Raw genomic sequence first — 26270 nt, 5'->3', positions numbered from 1 at the left:
AAAGACACTGAATACAAATTCAACACAAATTCTTAATAAAAATACTCAATAAAATAGAAATACACTTTAATTTTATAGATGAATAGGTAGGATAATCACTCAGCTCCAAAGCCCCAAAGCACGTTGCTTAATAGGAAATCATCTGAGAGGTTTCCACCAAAGTCAGGCACAAGACTAGGATGTCCACCACCACCACAACTAACATTGTACTGTAGTCATTAGCCAGTATAACTATGTGAAAGAAATAAATCTAAGGTATAAATATTAGAAAAGAAGAAATAATCCCATTTACAGCTGATGTGACTGTACACCTGTAAACCCATAAGCATGGGCTAAAAAGTTACTACAAGTAAGAGAATTCAATAAAGCATAAATACATTAAATTAATAAATAATGAATCAACAATCTTTATATTTCCACACATTTGCATGTGTCTCTGTTTATAAACTTAAAAGAAAACATGCAAAATCTACTTGAAAAAAACTTTAAAATATTTCTTAAGGACATAAAAGTAGAACAGATGGAAAGACATAATATGTTCTTGAGGAGGAAGCCTCAAAACCATAAAGATAACAGTTCTACCTAAATTTATAAATCTCAGTAAGTATACCAATAGTCTTTTTTCTCCAGAATGTGCCAAACTGATTATAAAATCTGTTTAGGGAAATAATTGTGTAAGAATACACAATAAAACTGCGAAAGCAAAAGAATGAGAGGTAGCTAGCCTATCAGAGAGAAAATATAAGGCCTCGATGTGGTGGTGGTGGGTGGACAGGCAGACCAATTGAAGCAAAGAGAAATCACAGAAATATGAGGACTGAGAATGTAGTTATAAGAGCATCTCAAATATTAAAACAATGAATTTATCAATAAATGACAATGGAATAACCTAAGAGTCATCAAGAAAAAGATAAAGCTGCATCAAATATTTAAATGTGTGGTAAAGATACTAAAATTTTTTCTTTACTTCTTCCATAAAGAGGTAAGATGATCTCTTTCTCCATACCTTTGAATATGAGCTGATCCTGTGGCTCCTATAGCCCATATAGTACAGTGGAGGTGATACTGTGAAAATCACAGGCTCAAGTGAGAACTCACCTGGGCTGGAAGCTCTAGCATATCTGGATATTCTGCCTCTTCTAGATACGACCAGAAACGTGGCTGAAGCCATTGTCTGGTAGTGTCAGTTCTCCCTGATATGGGCTTCTCAACAGGGGCTGCCTTAATACATGGCAGCTTGGTTCCAAGGAGTGCTTCATTACTAAGCTTCCAAGATGGAAGAACTGCCAGCTTAATTAAGGACTATGCCTCCAACAGGCAAAGCATCTCTCCAACCACTTTGACTGGGCAAAGTAGTCAGAGTCCCAGTCGAGAGTCAGTATAGAAAGGTAGTACACAGGATGTCAATATTTGCATATATGGGTCATTGGGGGAGTCCACCAAACCAAGAGTCCGCAAAAACGTAAAAATGAAGCCATAATATTTGTAGATGAAAACATGAGAAATCCCTTTATAATCTTGGAATAGGCAGTCTTTCTTACTCTGACTCAAATTCCAGAAGTCATAACAGAGAAGTTTGAGAAATTTGACTGCATTAAACATAAATAACATCTTCACGTTAAAAAAAGTGAAGAATCAATAGCAAGCTGAGAAAAATACTTAAAACTCATGCAAGAGAAAAAAAATGCTAATCTCCCTAAGCATACAGTTTCAAGAAATAAAGAATAAAAAATCAATAATCAATAGAAAAGTGGGCAAAGAACATGTAGAGTGAAGAAAAAGAACAAATGCCCCTTAAACATGGTAAAATACTCTTGATCTTACACTTATTTAAGAAGTGCAAACTAGAACCACTCTGAAACACCATCTTTCACTCATCAATTGGCAAAAATCCAAAGTGTGACAACATATTCTTTGCACAATTGGTGGGAAAATAAAACTGTACATTCTGATAAAAGCTATAAAAATGACAAATGTTGTTACCATAACCAGCAATCTCATTTGGAATTTACACAGTAGTTACACATGCAACACATGAACAAACAACCTATACGCAAAGTTTCAGGGACTGAAAAAAAAAAATCAAGTGTCATTTATGGAGGCTAAACAAATTGGGGCATGATGGTCATTTTATGAAATACTATGTACTGGTAAAAAAAAAAGGAATAAAGAAAGTCTGCAATGCAAAGATACACAGATTTTATGTTAAATGACAAAAGTTACGTGTAGCAGAGGATACATATAACATTTCTTCATTCTAAGATGTGCAATTTTTTTTACATTTTAATATTTCTGACACTGTAATGTCTTTATAATCAATGTCATGCCATAGTTTAATTGCCAGCATTTTTTTCTTTAATGGGGATAGATCAAAGTATTGTGCATTTTACTGCATGATGTCTCAGGTTTGAGGAAATAAGGAAATATATTATTTTTGTGTAAGAAATGAGGCAAATAAGATCATATATTTGCATTTGTTGATATCGGCATCAAAAACCCTGGAAGGACACGTAAGAAACAGTGCTCTGTGGGAGCATGAGCTGAAGGGGTAGACAAGGTTATAGTTAGAGGTGAAACTTCTTAACTTATGAATGTTTATTTTTTTTCTAATTTTTGAACTGTATGAAGGTATTGCTTATCTAAAAATTAAGCTTTATTAAAATAAAAACATACACTGCAAAATCAATTTCAAAATATTGTTCAGAAGAGTCCACATTTGCTTTTTACTAACCACATCCTATTCTTGCTAAGAGAAAATCTGAATTTTGTCCAAACACTGAGAACCTACTGAGAGCTTTATACTTAGGATCTAAGTTCTGGAAAAAGGTCGGAGGTAACATCTAGTCCCTGTAGACATTATTAATATGTCTTTATGGCCAATACTAAATGAAATAGTGGTACCAAAGTATTGTTGCTGGAACTTCAAGTTTTTAATACAACAAAAAGCTAAAACATGACTTCAGGAAATGGGTATCTTATGTTCGATGGATGTGTTTTATTTTGTTTAATGCTCCTGTCCTCAGTTTATCAAGATCACTTTCAATATTAAAATTTTGGCATAAAAAAAGATGAAGCCAATTGGGATTTGTTCCCTTTCTTGTGAACTTCAATACCGAAAAGGACTTACCATAACATCCTTTTTCTTCTAGCTGAAATAACACACATCACCAAGATTTAATAGCCTGCGCAAAGTGTGCTGGCCACTTGCTATGTATGACAATAACCTCTGCCAGACGTGATTCTATGTGCCCACACTCATAAAAAGTTATTCTACTGTTATCGTTAACTGCCAGCTTTCAGCATCAAAGTCACCTTCATTTGAAATCCCACAAACATTTATCTTAGGAAAAATAAAAAGTAATTCTAAGCACAATAATGAGGCATATTAAGTGGAGTAACTAGATAAAGGATGAGAGTACTCAAGCCGCCACCAAATATTTCACTCCTCAAGCAGCACGACCATAAAGGTTTTGAAAAGGTTAAACAAAAGGAATCCCAGACATTGTGATTGTTACTTACTATGCATCATTCTCCTTGGAAGTACTTTCTGAGAATTTATTTGGTTTTCACCCTCCTAATTAAACTTACGGTTATTAAAATGCCTCCTAGTTGTTCACTAATGAGCAGATAATTTTCTAATTAGGAGATGTAAAAAATGAAAAAGCCTTAACAAAATAAGGAAAAAAATGTGTTCCTGAATTTATGTAAAATTACACCTTAACATAGACTTTGAATAAAGATATGATTTTACTTTTCAATTTAAAATAGACTAAAACTACCAACAGAGACATCAAAGTGAAGTTTAACAACTCTTGATCTTTACTGGCAGGCACAGCATCCCTGACCAATTCATCTGATGTGTACTTTTAGTTAATGTATATTTTTCTTGAGAAAATAGATCCATTAAAATTAAATGGAGGACAAATTTAATTAGGCAAACCCTAATGTTTAATTAATCTCTGAAAGAAAATGAGATGTTTTCGTGGAAAAAAATTACCCAAATACATCTCAAAGAATTATTAAAATGCAGTAGCCCATTTTAACACATACACTAAAGAAAAAAAAAAGGGGGGGGGGAATAACAGTAAAAGAGAACGAACTGTAATTTGTAAAAATTTAAGATTACTAAGCTATTCTCCAAGATATTAAAATTCTGGAAAATAATTATCTAGCCACGTAAGTTTCCTGGCAGCACAAGTTTCTATACTCAATCTTTAAAAGCCTCAGAACTTTTCAGTTTTAAAATGAAAAGCGATACTTAATAGTTGCTAAACAACGTGTGTTAAGCAAATAAGACATTTTTGACAAATACTTTTTTTCATGATCCAGCTGACAGATGTACACCATTTACCATTTACCACGTCTTCCCCAAAACTGGATGTCACCAACTAGCGTGCAATTAATTGGTTATAATTGTGTTAATGCTCTCACTTTAGTGGCCAGCACCCAGAGGTCTGTGTCAGAGTCCTGGGGCAGGACGCCTGAATTCTCAATAGATCCTCCATCTTACCTAGTCTATCTTTATAAACTTATCCTTTTAATGTGTACTTCGACTTGAAATAGGCCAGGTAGCAGAATATGGTAATAATATCACTATTTCAAAATATAGTATATGCAAAAAATGCAATACTTTAAATAGACAGTTTCACTTTTTTTCAACTGATTGATAAAAAAAACTATAGTACTGCAGAGAGGTCATAATTTGACACCCTTACACAGTCCATTCAGAGTCTTCAAATATTCTTAACAGTCTCTATAGTATCATGTAGCAACACAATTGCCCTAAAAGTGCATTTTAATTAGATTTTGCACTTCAAAGCATATTCCATATAGAAAACAATTTTATGCAACTTATACCAATACCCTGAGATAAAAGAATAGCCAAAGGTTATATGTAAATTACTAATTATCTAAAGGAAGTAAAACTGATTTACTGCTTAATTCATGTTAGCTCATCTGTTAGGCAAATAACTATTCTGAAAGTAAAAATAAATTGTCCACAGCTATTAGAGATAAATTTTTATATTCAATGATATAATTCAAAACCAGTGTAAAAGCATAGTGTATTTCTCTCATTTTGATTAGGAAATCTGGGCTTTATATAGAATTATTTAAGCAACTACATAAGGCTTTTGAATGTCAAAGATAATGTTCCAATTATAAACTTGAAGTCCACAATGTCAGTACTTCAGTACTGTTATCTCAGTAATAACGTGGAATGTTAAAGAAAAATATACTTTTATACAAATACAAACATGCGATAAAGGGTAATAAACAAAATTAAAGATAGGTCATTAAAGATTAAGGCAGAGCAGTCCCCCCTCACCAATATAAAATGATACTCAAAAGGGAAATTTCTAATACAAATGACGACTTCTGGATTTTTAATTACAATTTTACATATGTTACTTAAAAATACCACGTGTAGATTTTACATTTGGATGATATCGTACTTTAAATTATCAGCAATCAGAGAGTCTGTGTTTCAAAATCATTGGAAGTCACCTTCCCATGTAAGGAAATAGGGCCAAGGTAAGGAAATAAAAACTGCTGTAAAGGCTCTATAAAGACCAGACTGAGTGCAAAAGTCTGTACCACCTTTTAACATGATGCCATCATACAAACTTGAAATTGCATGATAATAATGACTAGATAATTATACACTCTTTCTACACCAGCATAAACCTCATTATTTACATGTAAAATTTTTTTTTTTTTTGTCTTTTTGCCATTTCTTGGGCCTCTCCAGCGGCATATGGAGGTTCCCAGGCTAGGGGTCAAATCAGAGCCATTGCCACTGGCCTATGCCAGAGTCACAGCAACGCGGGATCCAAGCCGCGTCTGCGACCTACACCATGGCTCACGGCAACACCGGATCCTTAACCCACTGAGCAAGGCCAGGGATCGAACCTGCAACCTCATGGTTCCTAGTCGGATTCGTTAACCACTGCGCCACGACGGGAACTCCACACATAATTATTTTTTCACTTAAATGAAGGAGAATAGCATAAGTCAATTATTATTATTTTCCATTTATTCATATTTCAAAGAATATACCATATGGTCTAAAGCAGTTTGCCAGTATTTTAATTTAACTCTCTAAGGTTATAACTTAGTTTGCTGTGCCTCAAATTTTTTTACTGAAATCCTCAGCAATCTTCCTTATGTGAGTATTATAAACCTGCATAAGAGCAGTGAGTTCTTGAGAGGTAATTTCTAGACAATGACAGTATGTGTCAAATGCCAACTTAGCATTAGTTCTAATACAGCTGTGACTCTTGGAAATGAGAAGGAAAGGATTGCCTGTCTAAAGGGGACATCAGTATCAACCAGAACAGGCTTTCTCAAATTATTCTACTTGGAAGTGTCCTCTTTGATGGAGAATCCTTGTAATAGTAAACCACTACCAGTGATGAAGGGTGCACATTTTCTAGACGTTTCAGTTTCTTATTGTTTTCATGTTCCTGTCTTCAATTTCTTACTGTTTTCATGTTCTTTGTAATATGGATGGATTACTGGGAAAAACAAATCGTTCAGTTTGTGGAATTTACTGTAAAAGCACTTTTATTTTGAAATAAAAATACTACGTAAGTGATTGATATAACTATACATGGTTAAATAAACTAACTTTGGATAATTAATAAGGAATGCACTACAGTAACAATGTTCAGTCTTAATAAAAAATTTTGCTGGATGCAGATTTTCTTTCCAGTTAGAATCAGTAGAATATATACTAAAGGCTCACAAAGAGAATAAATTTTAGCTCATAAAATTATACATATTCTTCAATTATATATGAGGTTTAAACATATATATAAATGCCCAAGTATTAATAGTATACAGCTATCAAAAAAAAAAAAAAGAGGCATGCTCAAACTCAATGAGAAAATTATGGCATATGCTTTAATTCAGGGCAACTCTTGTTATTTTAACAACTTACAAAATTTAATGATGTGAATATGAAATGCTAGTAATATAACACTCAAATTTCATTGTGCAAAAACCCTAGACGCTAACACAATTCAGAGAAATTCTACTTCCATCATTTCAAAATAATTTATGCAATACAAAAGATCATATACTGCTACTTTGAAAAAGATATTATTTTAGCCAAAGCAACTCAAATTCAGATAAAAGAAAAACTCTTTTACTAATCAGGAATTTAGATGTAAAAGAGAATATACTAGTCCTCAGTCATCTAGTAGATATAAAAATAAAACAAAAATGGATTTTCCTTTCAAACTTTTGTTTCCTTTTTTATTTTGACCCACATAAATGAGTTTAAATGAGAAGCATCTATGTTAGACTTCATGGATAAGATATAATTTACTTGCTGTGCTGTACTGTAGTTATAAGACTCCATTTACATTACAAAACACCAAAATCAAATAACCAGTTAAGACGTGTGATTTTTTAAGTTCAGTCAACTATCTGGTTGCATGATCCAATGACTATTATTCAGTGTATAAGTGGAAAAATTAATTTTAGACTGAAACGCTGAACACAAAGCACAAGCTAAGGCAGGAGTGTGAAGTATATACACACTATAAGTACAAAGCCCTCGCGGATAGATGAAACCGAGTCAACATAATAAAAGGCCATATACATACAACAAACACCCTCTTAAAACTTATTTACACTTGGTGCTTTAAGCTCTCTTTCTCCTTCCATCCTCTCTCTCCTTTTTTCAACAGCTATTTTGAGATATTTATGTACAATTCACCCAATTAAAGTGTAAATTAAATGGTATTTACTATATTCACAGAAATCTGCAGCAACCAACAAAATCTAGCTTTAGATACTTCCATCACTGCTATCCAGCCCCTGACTCCTCATCTGCCAGTCACTCCATAGCCCAAAACAGCCAGGAATTTACCTTCTGTCTGTATCCATCCGTCTAATGTTGTCAAGGTCCGCCCATTGTTATAGCATCTATCAGGATTTCATTCTTTTCCAACACAGTGTAATAGTCCATTTACAAATATCACACTATTCATCCATTCATCTGTCAGTGAACATTTGGGATGTTTGGCTTTATGGCTATTATGAACAATGCTGCTATAAATATTCGCGTACATGTTTTTCCATGCATCTGTGTTTTAATATCTCTTCATGTATACCAGGGAGTGGAACTGTTTGGTCAAAAGGAAACTTCAACATTTTGAGGAACTGCTAGACTGCTACAAAGTGGCTGCACCATTTTACATACCCTACAACAATGTAGGAGGGATTAACTTTCTCCACATTCTCATTAATTTATTGTTATCAATTATTATTAATGATATTGTTGAATATTGGTAATTAAGTGGTGATAATTATTGGTGAATAATAACACATATATAATAACACACACACACACACACATATATAGAGAGAGAGAGACATCCTAGTGGGTATGAAGTGGTATTCTATGGTTTTTACTGTTTAACTGGTGGGTAATGTTGCTGAGCAACATTCGAAAGTTTATTGACCATTTATATATCTCATATGGAGAAATACCCATTCATAGTCCTTTGGCTATTTCTAATTGAATCATTTATCATCTTCCTACTGAGTTGTAAGAGATCTTTATGAATTCAGATAGAAGTTGCTTATCACATAAATGATTTGCAAACATTTAGTCTCATTTTTAGGTTGTCTTTTCACTTTCTTGATGGTTTTCTTTGAGGCACAAAGTTTAATTTGAGTATTTCCAATTTATCTTTTTTTTTCTGCCACTTTGCGGTTTTGGTGTCATATCTAAGATTGCAGGGTCAGGAAAATTATTCCTGTATTTTCTTCTAAGGATTTTATAGTTTTAGCTCTTACAAATAGGTATATTGATCTCTCCTAACTTAATTTTTGTAGATAATGTGAAGTATGGGTCAAACTTCATTTTTTTACATGCGGCTATCCAGATGCCAAACATCACTTGCTGTAAATACTACTCTTTCCCCAATTTAGTTGTCTTAAAACCTTTGTAGAAAATCAACTGACTGTAAATGTAAAGGTTTATTTACTTCTGCACTCTCAATTCTATTGATCATATGTCCATCCTTATGCCAGCACCTCACCAAATTGATTAATGCAGTTTTGCAGTAAGCTAAATTTAGCATGTCTGAGGTTTCCAGCTTTTCTCTTTTAAAAAAATTATTTTAGCAACTAGGGGTCCTTTGAATTTTCAGATGGATTTTAGGATTCACTTAATTTTTACAAAGAAGCCAACTGGTGTTTGGACAGGGATCACACTGAATCTGTAGCTCAGTTTGGGAAGTACTGCCATTGTTAATATAAAGTTTTCCAATCTACCAATCAGAAATATTTTACCATTTATATAGGTGTTTCTAAGCTTCTTTCAACAATGTTTTGTAGTTTTCAGAATATAAGTTTTATACTTATTTTCATAAATTTGTTCCTAAGTAATTTATTCTTATTGATGTTATTTTAAATCAAATTGTTTTCTTAGTTTTATTTTCAGATTATTCATTTCTTAGTTTTATTTTCAGATTTTTGTATATTGATCTTATATTCGGAAACCTTAATGAAATCATGTATGACTTCTAATAATCTTTTAGTGGTTGGTTTCCTGAGGATTTTTACATACAAAACATGTCATCTGCAAATAGAGATAGTTTTATTTCTTTCTAAACTGGACGTTGTTACCACATTTCCATGCCTAATTGCCCTGGCTAGAACATCTAGGTACAATGTTGAGTAGAAATGTTAAGAATGGACATTCTTGATTTGTTCCTGACGTTAAGTAAGAATTCTTTAAGTATTATGCGTGCTAGCTATGGTTTTTTATGGACACACTTTACGAGGTTAAGTTTGCTTTCACTCCTAGTTTGTTGGGTGTTTTATAATAAAAGGGTTTGGCTTCTGCTACCCATATATTGAGTTGGGAAGCATTCCTTCATTTTCCTTTTTTAGAAGAGTTTGTGAAGGACTGTATTAGTTCTTCTTTAAATGTTTAGGAGGATTCATCAGTCAAGCCATCTGAGCCTAGAATTTTCTTTGAGAAATTTTTTTAAAATAAACTTTATTGTATAACACTTTTAGATTTATAGAAAAATTGCAAAGATTTTTCAGAGAGTTTTAGTGTGTCCCACACCATTTCTTACTAGTATTATTTTGCGTTGGTATGATCTATCCGTGACAATTAAAAAACCAATATTAATATGTTATTATTAACTGAAGTTGCTCCTTTATTCAGATTTCCTTATTTTTTAACCAATATCCTTTCTTACGTCCTAGGATCCTTTCTAGGACATGACATTTAGTAGTCATGCCTCCTAAGACAACAGTTTTGATGAGTACTGATCAAGTGTTTTTTAGAATCACGTGCTGTTGTTCAACTAGGACTGGTCTTTTTTTTTCTCATGATTACTTTAAAGTTATGGATTTTGGGGAAAAAGACCACAGAGATAAAATCCCATTCTTGTCACATTATATCAAAGATACATACTCAGAGAAAACCACGACTTACAAAGACACATTTACTCCAATGTTCATTGCAGCACTATTTACAATAACCAAGACATGGAAACAACCTAAATGTCCATCGACAGAGGAATGGATCAAGAAGATGTGGTACATATACACAATGGAATATTTAAGTAATATTAAAAAGAATGAAATACGGGCATTTTTAGCAACATGGATGGACCTAGAAATTATCATGCTAAGTGAAGTCAGCCATACAATGAGACACCAACATCCAATGCTTTCACTGACATGTGGAATCTGAAAAAAGGACAGACTGAACTTCTTTGCAGAACAGATGCTAACTCACAGACATTGAAAAACTTAAGGTCTCCAGAGGAGACAGTTTGGGGGTGGGGGGATGTGCCTGGGCTGTGGGATGGAAATCCTGTGAAATCGGATTGTTATTATCATTATACAACTACAGATGTGATAAATTCATGAGTAATAAAATGTTAAAAAAAAAAAGATACATACAATCACCATGACTAGTCACTGTTGATGCTGACTTTGATCACTTGGCTGTGGGAGTGTTTACCAGACTTCTCCACTGTAAAGTGTGACTCAGTTTTACTCTCTTTACCCCATTCCACACTGTGTTCTTTGCAAGGAAGTCACTACGTTCAGCTCAAACTTAAGGAAGGTGCAGTTACGTTCTACTTACTTAGGGGCAAAGTATCTACATAAATTATTTGGAATTCTTCTGCACAGAAGAACATAAATTCTCCTCCATTTATTTATTTATTCAATAATTTATTTATATCAGTATTGGTTCATTGACATTTATTTTATGCACCAGGTTATAATAAAATGTTACTTTGTTACTCAACTTGTTTCTGTTTTGATTATGGGAGTGTCTCTGGTGGCTCTAGTGTCCCTTTGACATATTTCCATTGTTGCAGAGCATGTATATATGTGTGCGCAACTCCTTACATATTGGCACTCCAAGAAACTTAAAATTCAGCTTGTGTATTTCCTGTTTCAGTCCCAGAATTAGCCAATTCTCAACAAACCCCAGTTCTTTCACTCGAAAATCCTATTTCGAAAGCATGATCTGGGCACTACATGTGCTTGTTGCAGGCAGAATGTTGATTCCTCTAGTGGGAAAATTTTAAACTAATAATACAATCTTTTTGTTCTTATACATGTAATTCAGATTTTAGATTTCTTTTTGAATCAATTTTGACAGTTTTTGCACCTTTCTAGGAATTTTCCATCTCCCCTTAATTGTCTATTTTGTTGGCATATAGGTGGTCTTAGAAGCCTTTTTAGTTCTGGAAGGTCAGTCTCTTTCCTTCCTGATTTTAATAATTTGAATCTTCTCTCTTTTATCTTGGTCAGTTCAAGTTTTTTTTTTTGTGAATTTTGTTGATCTTTCAAAGAAACAGATTTGTTTTCATTGATTTTCTCTATTTTTCTGTTCTATATCATTAATTTCTCCCCTAGTCTTATTTCCTTCATTTTCTGCTAGCTATATATTTAGTTTGTTCTCCTTTTCTAAGTGTCTTAAGTTGGAAGGTTAGATTATTGATTAAAGACTTTTTTTGCTTTTAAATATTTGTATATATTTTCCACTGAGTATTGCTTCAGCGTCTTCCCATAAGGTCTCAGTATTGTGTTTTCATTTTCATTTATCTTCAGGTAATTTTTTATTTCAGCCAGCATTTCTTCAAATGCTTTTTTGTTGTTGTTGCTCCTTTTTCTCCTTTCCTTCTGATACTCCTACTTTGCAAATACTGGTGCACTTAATGGTGTTCCATATTTCTCTGAGGCTGTACTTCCTGTTTCATATTAACCATATTCTTTATATGTCTCTATTGATCTGTCTTCAAGTCTGTGAATTCTGCCAGTTCAAACATCAAGCTGAGCCTCTAATAAATTTTTCATTGTGGTTTTGTACTTTTCATTGACCGATTAAAGTATAGTTAATTTACAATGTTGTGTTAGTTTGTGGCATACAGCAAAGTCATTCAGTTATATATTCTTTTTCACATGCTTTTCGCTTATGGATTATAATAGGATATTGAATATACTTCTCTATGCTATAGTAGGACCTTGTTTATCTAGTTTATATAGTGTTGTTTGCATGCACTAATCTCGAAATCTAAGGTTATCCCTCCCCCACTGTTTTCCTCTTTGGTACCATAAGTTTGTTTTCTATGTTTCTGTTTTATAAATAAGTTCATTTGTGTCATATTTTAGATTTCACATATAAGTGATATCACACGGTATTTGTCTTTCTTTTTCTGACTTACTTCACTTAGTATGAGCAACTCTAGGTCCACCCACGTTGTTGCAAATGGCATTATTTCATTCTTTTTTTGTGGCTGAGTAGTATGCCATTGTGTATATATACCAGATCTTCCTTATCAGTTAATCTGTCGATGGACATTTAGGTTGTTTCCATGTCTTGGTTATTGTAAATAGTGCTGCTATGAACATTGGGGTGCAACTACATTTTCAAATTATATACAGATGCACAGGAGTGGGAGTGCTGGATCATATGGCAACTCTATTTTTAGATTTCTGAGGAGCCTCCATACTGTTCTGCATAATGGTTGAACCAATTTACATTCTCACTAACAGTATAGGAGGGTTCCCTTTTCTCCACACTCTCTCCAGCATTTATTTACAGAATTTTTAATGATGCCCATTCTGACTTCGAGTTTTGGTTTGAGTTGGTACCTCATTGTAGTTTTGATTTGCATTTCTCTGATAATTAGCAATGCTGACCATCTTTTCATGTTTTCATGTGCCTAGTGGCCACTGTAATGTCTTCTTTGGAGAAATGTCTATTTAGGTCTTCTGCCTATTTTTTTTATTGGTTTCCTTTGTTTTTTTGTTATTGAGTTGTATGAAGTGTTTGTACATTTGGAAATTAAGCTCTTGTTGGTCATATCCTTTGCAAATATCTTTTCACAGTCCACAGGATTTTTGTTGTTTTCGTTGCTGCACAAAAAGTTTCCAAGTTTGATTAGGTCCCACTTGTACTTTTCAATTCTTATTTTCCAGTAAGTCTCTCTCTCTCTTTTGTAATTTCTCTCTCTTTATTGATATTCTCTATTTGATGATGTATTTCCCTCCTACTTTCCTGCCCTTCTTTGATCATTGTGTCCTTTAGTTCTTTGGACATATTTATAGTGGATAATCCTAAGTCTTTGTCATTTAAATCTGACAGCAGTTTCTGTTGCCTGCTGTTTGTCCTGTGTATGCCACAATGCCATCTTTTTCTGCATGTCTCATTTTTTTTTGTTGAAAAATACTGACATTTTAGGTAACAGATTGCAGCAACTCTGGATAGTGATTCCTTTCCCTTTCTCCCACCTCCCACACACAAGGCTTAATGTTTCTACATGCTTATTTGTTTAGTGACCTGGTTGGACTACTTTAATGAAGTCTGTTTTCTCTGCAGTCCAGCTTGTGATGTCTGCCCCACAGAGAATGCAGTTTTGGACATGTGCACAGCCACCTGGGATGACCGTGGTTTTATCAGGGCTCTCTGACTGTTTCTTTCCCAGAGTTGTCTATTAAGCTACCTGCCTCTTTGGATATCCCACACTCAGCAGTTAGTCTCATGAGTAAATGGCCGATTATTGTTTTTGATAATGCTCTGGGGCTGAAATTGCTTCCTAATCTAATCCACTTAATTTGGGGTCCATTGTAAGGGTAATATTTGACGCCAGTGTTTAATGTATTTTTACAGCCCCTGGAAGGATCTTCATAACTTTCTCTATCCCTGGATCTTTCTGATAAGCTTCTAGCTGATTTACAGTTTAGGTGTTGCTCTCATGGAAAAATCAGTCTCCTCTATATTGCTTACCATGATAATCCCCACTTTTTTTCAAGAAAAGCATTAGAATTTATCCACCATTTGTTCCAAATAAAGTCAGTTCACTTAAAGGGAGCTTTAAGCTCTCTGTTCTCACAGCCTCCCTCTCATCCTAGCACAACTCTGTGCCACCGCTCCAGAGCTGGTGGGGGTGAAGAGGGGCTCATTTTCTCTCTTGAATAACTCACCTAATTCATGAAGATAGTGCTAGACAGGTGTGCTAGCCTCTTGAGTACTGGCAGAAAAAGTGCTCTTGTGTCTTGTGTGTCTTCCTCTTTTATAAGATCAGTATTCCCATCATGACTGTACCGACCTCATGTCAACCTAAACACCTCACAAAGGCCTACTTCCAAATACCATCACATTAAGGTTAGGGCCTCAAATGTGAGCATTCAGTTCACAATATTAGCATTAAATCGACTGCCTCAGGATTTAATTCTCCTCTCACGGTGATATATCCAGTCTCGTGGTTTTAGATGCCATCTACATCCATACACCAAGGTTCCCAAATTTATCTCTCCTGTCCAGATCTATTTTCTCATGCCAGAACCAACTCTTGCCTCCTTGATTTGTCTAATTAAATGTCTAATAGATGGCTCAAACTTAACACGTAAAAATGAACTCCTATCATCTAACTCTTTTACTTACAATCAACTCCATCTCAGTTGATGACAAGTTTTGCTCAGACACAAACCTTGAAGTCATGCTTATTTTAACACGCATTTGAAGCCATGATTGGTTTATTTCTTTCTCACACCACCACATCCATCTCAACTTTTTTTTGTTATCTTCAAAATGTACTCATAACCCAATCACTTCTTGCCATATCTACTGCCACCTCTTGATCTAAGCCATCATCATCTCTCACTAGGTACAGTACTTGTAACCTCCTTATGAGTCCTATATCTACAGGTGTCTAGCTATAGGTTAATCTCAACACAGCAGCAGAATTACCAGTTTAAAAGCAGGTCCTTTTAACTCAAATCACTTAACTCCTCTAGGGAAAACCCTTCAATGGAAAAACCTTTCCATCTATGAGTAGAAGCCAAAGCAAAGTTACAATGCTAATGGTGCATATTAGAATCAACTGAGGACTTAAAAATAGGTACACCAAGCTGAGCCTCAAAGAAATTATGATTTATAGGCCTGGTGAGGGTTGAACAGTGGAGTGGCACCCATGGATAGACAGATCTACAACTGATTCTAAAAAGCCTGCTGGATTGAGAACCACTGTGTTAGAGTAGATACAGATGAAGAAAAGAATCCAAGATAAACAGGAATTACTAATATGAATGCACAATATAATGCTAATCATTCTTTATAGTGCATATCAACAACAATATCAGTGAACATTTGTTGATGTTGAGAAAGTGTTAGTAGGGTATTTAGCATGTATTAACAAATTTATTCTATAAACCTTATAAAGTAAACCATACAATCTTTTACTGATTCTAAGACATATTTGGTTTTCACATTTTATTATCTCTGAAATCTGATATGTCTTACAATGTATGAAACTGTATACCCAATACTGGCCAGGTGGCAGTTATGATATGGTTATCATTGTTTGCACAGAAACAAACTTGATTATTCTAGTTCAATGATACTATGTTAGAAAAACAAAACATTTTTCCTGAGTTAAGCATTGATTTCTGAAAAATTGACTACAAATGTAAACAAGGTATGATAATACCTTAACCAATTTACTTTGCTTCTAATTCCCTTTCAGTGTATATATGTGACTGATATATAATACAATCAATATCTAATTAATTCTTTTTTTTTTTCGGCCAAGCCCACAGCATGTGGACGTTCCCGGGCCAGGGATCAAACTCGTGCCACAGCAATGACCTGAGCTGCTGCGGTGACAATGCTGGATCCTTAACCCACTGCACCATAAGAGAACCCCTATATCTAATTAATTCTATAACAGTCCTTTCAGTAAGTATAAAATAAACATTTTTAGAGATTAAGTCCTCGTCAGTTGCATCATTTGAAACTATTTTCTCCCATTCTGCAGGTTGTCTTTTTGGGGGTTTTTTGGTGGTTTCCTTCGCTGTGCAAAAGCTTTTAAGTTTGATTAGGTCCCATTGGTTTATTTTTGTTTTTATTTCTGTTACCTAAGGAGAGGGACCTAAGAAAACATTGATAAGGCTGATGTCAGAGAAAGTTTTGCCTTTGTTCTCTTCTAGGAGTATTATGGTGTCTTATCTTATGTTTAAGTCTTTAAGCCTTTTTTTTTTTTTTTTTTTTTTTTTTTTTTTTTTTGTCTTTTTGCCATTTCTAGGGCCGCACCCATGGCATATGGAAGTTCCCAGGCTATGGGTCTAATCGGAGCTGTAGCTGCCAGCTACGCCATAGCCACAGCAAACTCAGGATCCAAGCCACATCTGTGACTTACACCACAGCTCACGGCAATGCGAGATCCTTAACCCATTGAGCAAGGCCAGGGATCGAACCTGCAACCTTATGGTTCCTAGCTGGATTCCTTAACCCCTGAGCCATGACGGGAATTCCAAGCCATTTTGAGTTTATTTTTGTGCATGGTGTGGAGATGTGTTCTAGTTTCACTGATTTGCATGCTGCTGTCCAGTTTTCCCAGCATGACTTGCTGAAGAGACTATTTCTCATCTTATATTCTTGCTTCTTTTGACGAAGATTAACTGACCAAAGGTTTATTTCTGGGTTCTCTATTCTGTTCCATTGGTCCATATGTTCATTTTGGTACAGTTCTATACTGTCTTGATTACTGTAGCTTTGTAATATTGCCTGAAGACTGGGAGAGTTATGCCTCCTGCTTGTTTTTTTTTTTTTTTTTTTTTTTTTTTTTTTTCCATCAGGATTGCTTTGGCAATTCTGGGTCTTTTATGGTCCCATAAAAATTTTTGGATTGTTTGTTCTAGTTCTATGAAAAATGTCATAGGTAATTTAATAGGGATTGCATTGACTCTGCAGGTTGCTTTGGGTTATATGGCCATTTTAACGATATTAATTCTTCCAATCCAGGAGCATAGAATAGCTTTCCATTTCTTTGAATCCTATTTAATTTCCTTGATTAATGTTTTTCAGTTCTCAGCATATAAGTCCTTCACCTCTTTAGTCAGGTTTATTCCTAGGTATTTAGTTTTTGGGGGTGCAATTTTAAAAGGTTTTGCATTTTCATATTCCTTTTCTAATATTTCACTGTTAGTAAAGAGAAACGCAACCAATTTCTGAATGTTAATCTTGTATTCTGCTACTTTGCTGAAATCATTGATCAGTTTGAGTAGTTTTTGTGTGGAGTCCTTAGGGTGTTCTATATATAGCATCATGTCATCTGCATAGAGTGACAAATTTACCTCTTCTCTTCCAATCTGGATATCTTTTATTCCTTTTGTTTGTCTGATTGTTGTGACTAGGAGTAAATCAACTATAACAGCATTTATGTTGGAAATAGGGTTTCCAGATTGAGCATATAAAAACAGAGGATGCCCTTGTGATTTTGATTTTTAGATCAATAATGAATAGTTTTAGTATAAAAACACATACGTGCATATATACATTGGACACGCACATAGATGGATACATTTGTATATAAAATTTTACAGTTAATCTGCTTAAAATTTATTGAGAGGAAATCAAAATTCCTGGCAACTTCTTAACTTATGTAAATAACTGGCTCTAAATTAAAGATTAGGAAATAAAATAAATTTTAAAATACGATTTTAGGCAAACTTTTCATATAGTATGTAAATATATGAAAAACAATTCTAAAAGTTTTCATCTTTTTTTAGAAATTAATTCTATATACAGTTATGCAAACAGAAAAGCTTTTAATATACTGTATCTTCCCCTCTCAATGTCACCACAACAAAGTAAATCAAGGTCTTCTTTAAGAATTGTGTACATGTGTGTATCTTATTGAAAATATTTTAAAGGCATGAATTCCCTAAAAATGAGGTCCATGTCTTTTTTCTTTACAGCTGCAGCATTTACCAATCTGTCTGGAATACTGCAGGAGACTAATACAACTTTGTTGAATTGAGCAAAAGGAAAACACTACATGTACAATGATATCTCTAGGAACGGGTTTAAAATGCGAGAGTCAGTTATCTTGCAAATCTCCCACTATATTGGACTTCTCGATTAATATCCCTAAGTAAAATTATGCTAGTTTTAAAAACTATGCTGAGCATCAGTAACTTCTAGTCATATACAATAAAGTGAAGAAATTTAATGCTAACCATTATATTTTGCAATTTAATAAAAGAAAATGATAACCAAAAAAGAAGTTGATACTGAAGCGATTAACTGCAAAGACACATTTATTTGAAATTTTAAAATTTCTTGCTTTTTTGACAAAGGGACACGTGTTATGAAAAGTTTTATCTAGATATCGAAGTGTTGAACCATGAAAAATAAAATACAGATTCTTAAAATATTGAGAAATTTTACGGGAATTTTCATACATACAGTACCTAATTTTCATTTTTCCACCCAAAAACATTTTCCCATTACTCTCTTCACTCTATGCCCACTCCCATCTCGTTAAAGAAATTATACGTCTAAATAGGTAGAGTAACTCACTTTGTAAACATTGATGCATTGCATTAATAATACATATTTTTTCTTTTCAGGACCATGGCCATGGCATATGCAAGCTCCCAGCTAGGGGTCAAATTAGAGCTGCAGCTGCTAGCCTATGCTACATCCACAGCAGCGAAGGATCTGAGCCATGTCTGAGACCTACCCCACAGCTCACAACAATGCCGGATCCTTAACCCACTGAATAAGGCCGGGATCAAACCTGTGTCCTCACGAGTACCAGTTCAGTTTGTTACTGCTGAGCCACAACAGGAACTCCAGGAACTCCTGCAATAATAATATTTAGATGAAGAGTCTCCACTGTGGCTCAGCAGATTAGGAACCAGACTAGTATCCATGAGGACATAGGTTCAATCCTTGGCCTTCCTCAGTGGGTTAAGGATCCTGCCATTGCTGTGGCCCTGGTGTAGGCCAGGAGCTGCAGCTTTAATTAGACCCCTCGCCTGAGAATTTCCATATGGGGTGGGTGTGGCCCTGAAAAGAAAAAATAATAATAATATTTAGATGAGAACGCATTTACCATAAAGTTAGCCTCTCAGAGAATATTTTATCATTAATTTTTACTTATGCCATATCCTTAGTAAAGTATTATTTAATGACATTATTATTTCTTTTCTCTTTTTTGTGGCCATTAAGCAGATACAGAAGGAATTAATGCATTTGCCTCAAGAAAAGTAGCTTGCTACTCAGAGCTACTATACTACAATTGATGGGTTCTAGTTTATTATTTTAAACTAGATTACACCCAGTTTAATTTAGGTTTTATGCTATGTGACTGTGAAATGTGCAGGAAAGCAGAGTATCGTGAACACAGGGGTACGTTACTCAATGGACATTCCTATCCCAGGCAATGTGTTTTGATTGATTTTTAAGCACTAGAGATGCATTCTATACTAGGAAAGATCAGCAAATAACGTGGTAACACTATATATTTTTTTTTTATTTAAAGAACTGTAAGTTTAAGAGAATTAAAGAAGGAAATGTTATCATTCATATACACAAACCCATTAGTAATATGAAGTTGATTAAAAATAACCTTAGCTTTGCTGGTATGATCTATTATTCTATAGATTTTTCAGCTGGATTTTAATGGATGCATATTACAGTTAAACTGCCCAAAATATAGAGGAATAAATGTTGTCAACTGAAAATTTTAATCTCCTGGAATTACTAAGATGTGCATTATATTTTTTGTGTATGTTAGGTATAAGATTAAACATCTTTGTTGCAAGAAATAATTATAATATTTGCTGAGTTTGTGTCTTATACCTATTAAAAATTCAAATTTTAGTTCAAACATGAAGATTACTAAGTATGACAGTACTATCTCTAAAGTCTCCATTTAACAAGTACTTGATCCTAGCAAATGTTTTTGTAATACAATGACTATTTATCAGAAATTGAATGTGCCATTGAAACTCAAGGTTTTCAATACCTCTGCAATAACCACACACTATAAAAATGAACTCATCATCTTCCTCCTATATTATAATATTTCGACTGATCAATGTCCACTTACCCTGTTTCCATTCATTAGCACAGCATCACACCACACGATACACACAAAAATTTCACATTTTAATTGGGTTATTATCATAGAAATGAGTTTGGAGTGCCTATATGAAGAGGTAATAATTAAAGTCCTTTATAGTTACATTTTTGTGTTTGTAAGAGTCCCTGAATTCTAAAGGGTATTATTCAAAGGCACATTATTAAAGGGCTTCTGATATTAAAATCATAAGACAAAAAAGTATGTGTAATTATGAGAATCCAAAGCTTCAAATAGTTAAATATTTTTAAAAAGTAATATGTCTGGCTGAATTATACAATATATTCAAAAAGTCCAAAGGTCATTTTCAAACAGCCCTTAAATTTAGAAAAGCAAGTAGTACAATTCCTATGACAAAATTACGGAAATGCTAAGAAGGAAGAACCTTTTGAATTATCTTCATTTACTGTTACAGATAAATTGTTTGCCACTCTATTCCGCACAGAGGTCCTCTGAGGTTTACAATAATTGACGTCTTAATGTTTTGGAGAAAGTAAAATCTCCATATTAAAAAAAATATATTGAGGTATTTTCCTTTGGGGAATATTAGTGTTAATCTAAGAGTTAAAACTTTAAAAAGAGAGAGAAAAATAATTTTTATCTTCATTTACATAAAATCTATAAATGTGATTATCATATTAGCTACTTGATTAGTGTAGTAAAAAGTCTTTGGGCCTCGAACACTAAAATGATAATCCCTTAATAATATGAAAATTATTAGCTAAATGCATGTCTAATAGTCAGCAAAATAACATCATCTTTACTTTGGCCATCAATATATGAATGGTTTCTAAGACGTTTAGAATTTTGTATTTAAACGATTTAATAAAATTAAAAATGATAAAATTCCTCAAAATATTTTTTAACATATGATACTGCAACATGACATTACCTCTCAACAGGACAGATTTTGTATCTTGGTAGAGGCAGCAAATTAAGTGCAAACACTATTAAATTCTTGAACAAGACTCACTACCTAGAAAAGTTCTGGAAAGAAAGGCATTGCATTGAGGACTACCAAGAGGACATGGTAACAATTAGAAGCACGGATTAGGACTGGCCCAGAGGTCCCTCATCTAGTTCTCCCTCCCTTTTGCTCCCTCATTCTCATGTGCAACACATACTCTGAAAGATTTTCAATTACAATCCAAAAAATAAATTCATATTTGTATTTTACAATTTAAAGTAAATGCTTGCCAGGGCTTCCGATAAAATGCAGTAAAAAACATGACTACACTGAGATGATATGAGAGTAACCAAAAGCAATTCGTCATTTGGAAAAGTGTGACTGTTTTATAGTTAAATGAATTATTCCCATTCTTCTCAAACACTTAATAGTTTCTAAACTTTAGTCGTTACATATAAACATTCCTGGAGCTCCAGGAACTCATCCTGAGAATAAGTAACATAATACAGTCTCTTCTCTTTGAAAGGAAATTCAATTAGACCACTTACTCAGCTAGTTAATGGCAGAGTCATACACAGATCTTTTCACAAAACTGTATTTATACCCAGTTACATTTTATAAACTTTAGAAATCTGATATTTAAGCATTGCTAGACACAATGAAGTGAAAAACCCAGGTTCCCTAATTGATCCTGACTACTCTTCTAATAATTAGAGGCATAAGTTGTCACTTGCACTATTCCATATGGAAAGTCTTCATACTGCTTGCGTACCAATTGTTTTATCTTTCCTAAAATCTATACTTTTACCTTAAAAACTGTCCAGCATGTGTAGAAGATTGTTTATTTCACAAGGAATTCTACCTTTTGCAAAATATCTATATATTTATATTTTAAAAGCTCCTTTTAAATTTGGTTACTTTTTATCATACCAAGTTAAATTCTCACTTACATTGCACTGACCATATATACAAAATCAGAGAGGTGGAGAGAGTTAGAACACATAATTTATTTGCAGGGGAGTAGTGTGAAGTTTGCAAATATATTATAGATAGACACTAAACTTTGATGGGTGTTTGAAAACAGAATAATTATGAAAAACTAATGTCATTCTCTAATTCTCTAATGTGAAATATTCTGTATTGCTTTTAAATATAATCATTTTATATATGGAAAACAAGAAGGTAAGTATTATACCTCTGCTATAAATTGTTTCACAACATTGAACATATAAAATATATTAGGAGAAGCAATAGCAAACAGGATACTAATAATACTAATATTAATAGAATATAAGATGATACTAATAAAAACAGAAGCCTGTATTATGATTATATGAAGCATAGAACAGTAAATCTACTGCACACTTAGGATCCTCATATTATTTATATTTCTTGGTTCCTTTCAATTAACTAAGACAAAGTTAAGAAATTATATTTATCAAATATATTTATATCATTAGTTGTTCTGTAAGAGTGTTACTGTTTTCATGTATTTTAAGATTCTAAGAGACATACCTGATTAATTCTGATATAGAAATGTATCAAATTGAGGTGCAATTCAAATATACTTGGATTTCAGAAAAGATTTGATTACCAAAGAATAAATTATAAGAGATAAAAACCAAAAATTAGTATTTATTACTCAGAATTTTCTTTGGAATTGCAACAGAGTTATAAAAACAAACTATGTTTTTATAGTATAAAACTTAAATTAGAGAGACTGTAGTTTATTTAATCAACCAAATTCATATTTGTATTCACTATTAATTTGAACGCTATTTTTTTTAAAAAAATGTTTGCACTTCCACAGATACTGATTTAAAATGACAGGGGCAAGTTTTTTTCTATACCTTAAAAAAACTAGATTGACTTGTTCAGTCTTAGTAAATAAAATTGATTTGAAAATCTGTGTTTGAAAGGAGCATGCCAATTAAGCAAAAGAGATCCATATGTTTGCTTGAATCTTTAAATGAAAGATTAAATATTACTGATACCTCTCTCCGTCGGGATGCCCAACACGTTTGTTTGATCTTCCAAACTACAGCAGCCACCAATAATAATGATAAAAAACAACTAGAAAATAAAACACAAATAGTTTTTGCTTAAAACACTCGAAATATGTCATGAAATGATCAAAGAATATTAAAAACATATAGAAGTAATCACTTAGCCTTGCTAAATATTCAAGCAAAAAGGGATAAATTAGAAGTTTAAAACATTCTCAAGTAAAATCAAAGTATACAGGTAGAAAAAACTATTTATATTCCCTGCTATACGTTATAGCCTATCTTTCATATTTTCTCTGTCAGAAGGAACGTTAAGTTTATAATTCTGTTGGTTTTATACAGCAATACATCTATACAGAATTGCTACTGAGTGATAAAATCGGGCAATATTATAAATTTAGGTATCACACATATATTCATTTTTATCTTTATTAGCAACTACCTTAGATCTGAAAATATTCCTGCAGTTATCAACCAAAGGTGATTGAGAACTCCCCACCCTCCCCACCCCCAGCGGGGGCCTCTGACAATGTCTGGATGCATGTTTGATAATCACACTGGGAGAGAGGGGCAACTTGTATCTAGCAAGAATAGCCAGGGATGCTGTAAACATCCTGTGATGCATAAGACTGCCCCCAACCACAAAGAATTATTGAGTCCAAAATGTTAGTTGTGCTTAAGTTGAGAAACCCTGCTATATGCTAATGTTTAAACTATAACATAATCCAGTTACATTGTGTATACATGCAGTTGATACATATTAGGTATAATAAGCAATACACTATAACAGAGGATACTTTTTTAGCAGTAATCTGAGACTAATAAATATCAAAATAACAGGTTTATGTGAATCTAATTCGTCAATCCCAACCATGTATCACTGTTTCTTATCGCTTCCTTTGCTCTGTGGTCAAAGATTATGCTATGAAAGGACCCCGAAGTGGGCAGAACAGGGCCACCATATATTCACTGATCACTGGCCAGCACAAAAAAACTAGTCTTCACCCTTAATTGATAATCCTTGCATTCATCAACAGATTCACTCATTAGCAGTGTAAATGTTGTCACTTGTCTCACTTAAAAAGATCTGAGAATATCTTTCAGAGATGATGACAATGACAATGACAATTCTAGCAACGATCCATTGAGTGCTAAACACTTTTTAGGTACTGTGCTAGATACTACACTCTGATGATTGGATTTAGTTTTCTAAGAACACTTCCCGCTGGAATAGATTATTCTTATTTATTTGTTTGTTTATTTTGCTTTTTAGAGTCGCACTCGTAGCATATGGAGGTTCCCAGGCTAGGGGTCGAATGGGAGCTACAGCTACCAGCCTACGCCACAGCCGAAGCAACGCAGGTTTTGAGCCATGTCTGCAACCTACACCACAGCTCACGACAATGCCAGATGCTTAGCCCACTGAGCAAAGCCAGGGATCAAACCTGTGTCCTCATGGATATTGTCAGACTCATTTCTGTTAAGCCACGACAGGAACTCCAATTATTCTTACTTTAAAAAAGGAGAACCAGTGCTCATAGAGTTCAAGGTAAATTGCTTATAGTCACACAGGGCATTTAAACAGTAGAGCCAAAATTCAAAACAAGCTACATAAACAAACCCCTCTTTCCTCCCCATCTGCTGGGAACTGTGAGCTTGCACACTACCTCACAACAGTTGTTTTCTGCATTCATTCTCTAATCCATGTTCCCCAGGATCAACCACTGAGGTGTCTGTGGGTTTTTACGTGATTATCTTTACCCCTAATATTTATGAACCCATTCTATTTCATCTTAATTTAAATTTGCAGAACTGTTCAAATCTCACATCTCATAAAGTTAAAAAAACAATAACACTATTTTGTTAACCCAGTAACTTCCTCCAGCAAGGGATCATTGTAGCCAGCTCCCATGTCAATTTCCTCATAAACTAGTCTTATTTAACATCTTATAACATTTAGGATGGTGTCTAAGTCGACTAATAAAACGGTAATACTGATAATAATTGGTGTTTATATAATATGCAACATTTCAGTGGATACTTTCTCACTATAACTTTCTAAAAATGAAGTAAACTGGTCTTTTCTTTACCAACTGACTTTTGATTCTCAATTGACAGTACCACTCTTGGAAACTCCTTCTGAACACTTTATTTTCTTGGTCTCCCTTCATCCTTCTTGACACACTATTGGCGCAATGAAGGGAGACTGTATTCCAAATTTCTTCTTTTAATTATGAGCATTCCTGAAAATTCATTCACAGCACCATGCTGTTGTCTTCTCTTGCACTCAGAGAAAGAGCTCAGTTATTTTTATGGCTTCAGCTATGGCCCCAATGGGAATTATTTCCAAAAAAGTCATTAAACCTGTCAAAATGAGAGCATTTTATCACTAAAAGGGATCTATGAGATTATTTAGGTCAGATTCCCACCTAGGAAAGAAATTCCCAGCACAACTCTGACAGTGATCCAGTCCTTAATTAAATACTCAAAAGCTGAGAGGCTGCTGACTCATAAGTCAGTACATTTTATTTTTAGCTAGCTCACACTATGAAAATGTTCTATTGAGCTGTCTTTCTAACTTTCATTAATCATTGCTGCTTCTGTCTCTGGATTATACTGAATCAGTCATTTCCTTCTTCTACATGCTAATACTTTATATATTTGAAGATGCTTAATGATTCCTTCTAGTCCAGTGGTTCTCAATCAGGAGGGTTTTGCCCTCCAGGGGATATCTGGCAGTGTATGGAGACATTTTTTGTTGTCATCATTTGGTGGACATCAACTGGGATGCTGAAAAATATGCTCCGATACGGAGGCCGGTCCCCTTTCCCACAAGAAAGATCCTCCGAACCTAACCTGCCAATAGTGTCAAAACCCTGTTCTAGTCTGAGTAACTCTCATAGCGGTTATGCTTCCTCTGTTATATCAAGGTTA

The 26270-nt window shown here is 34.0% G+C and overlaps 1 protein-coding gene across 3 annotated transcripts in view; it reads right to left on the bottom strand.

Moving 5' to 3' along the window:
- ATRNL1 (attractin like 1) overlaps positions 1-26270 on the bottom strand; it is a 776870-nt gene that overhangs the window by 370295 nt on the left and 380305 nt on the right. For all 3 annotated transcript variants that reach the window (XR_002338976.1, XM_021074415.1, XM_021074416.1), the window contains exon 26: positions 23325-23403. Coding sequence is in view for 2 of the 3 variants with exons in the window: in XM_021074415.1 (XP_020930074.1) it covers positions 23325-23403 (79 nt within the window). In the remaining variant the exon portion in view is untranslated. The remainder of the gene's footprint in view (positions 1-23324; positions 23404-26270) is intronic.

This window comes from Sus scrofa, chromosome 14 (genome assembly GCF_000003025.6).
Source record: "Sus scrofa isolate TJ Tabasco breed Duroc chromosome 14, Sscrofa11.1, whole genome shotgun sequence".
Lineage (NCBI taxonomy): Eukaryota > Metazoa > Chordata > Mammalia > Artiodactyla > Suidae > Sus > Sus scrofa.
This window is presented reverse-complemented; position numbering and strand designations above follow the sequence as displayed.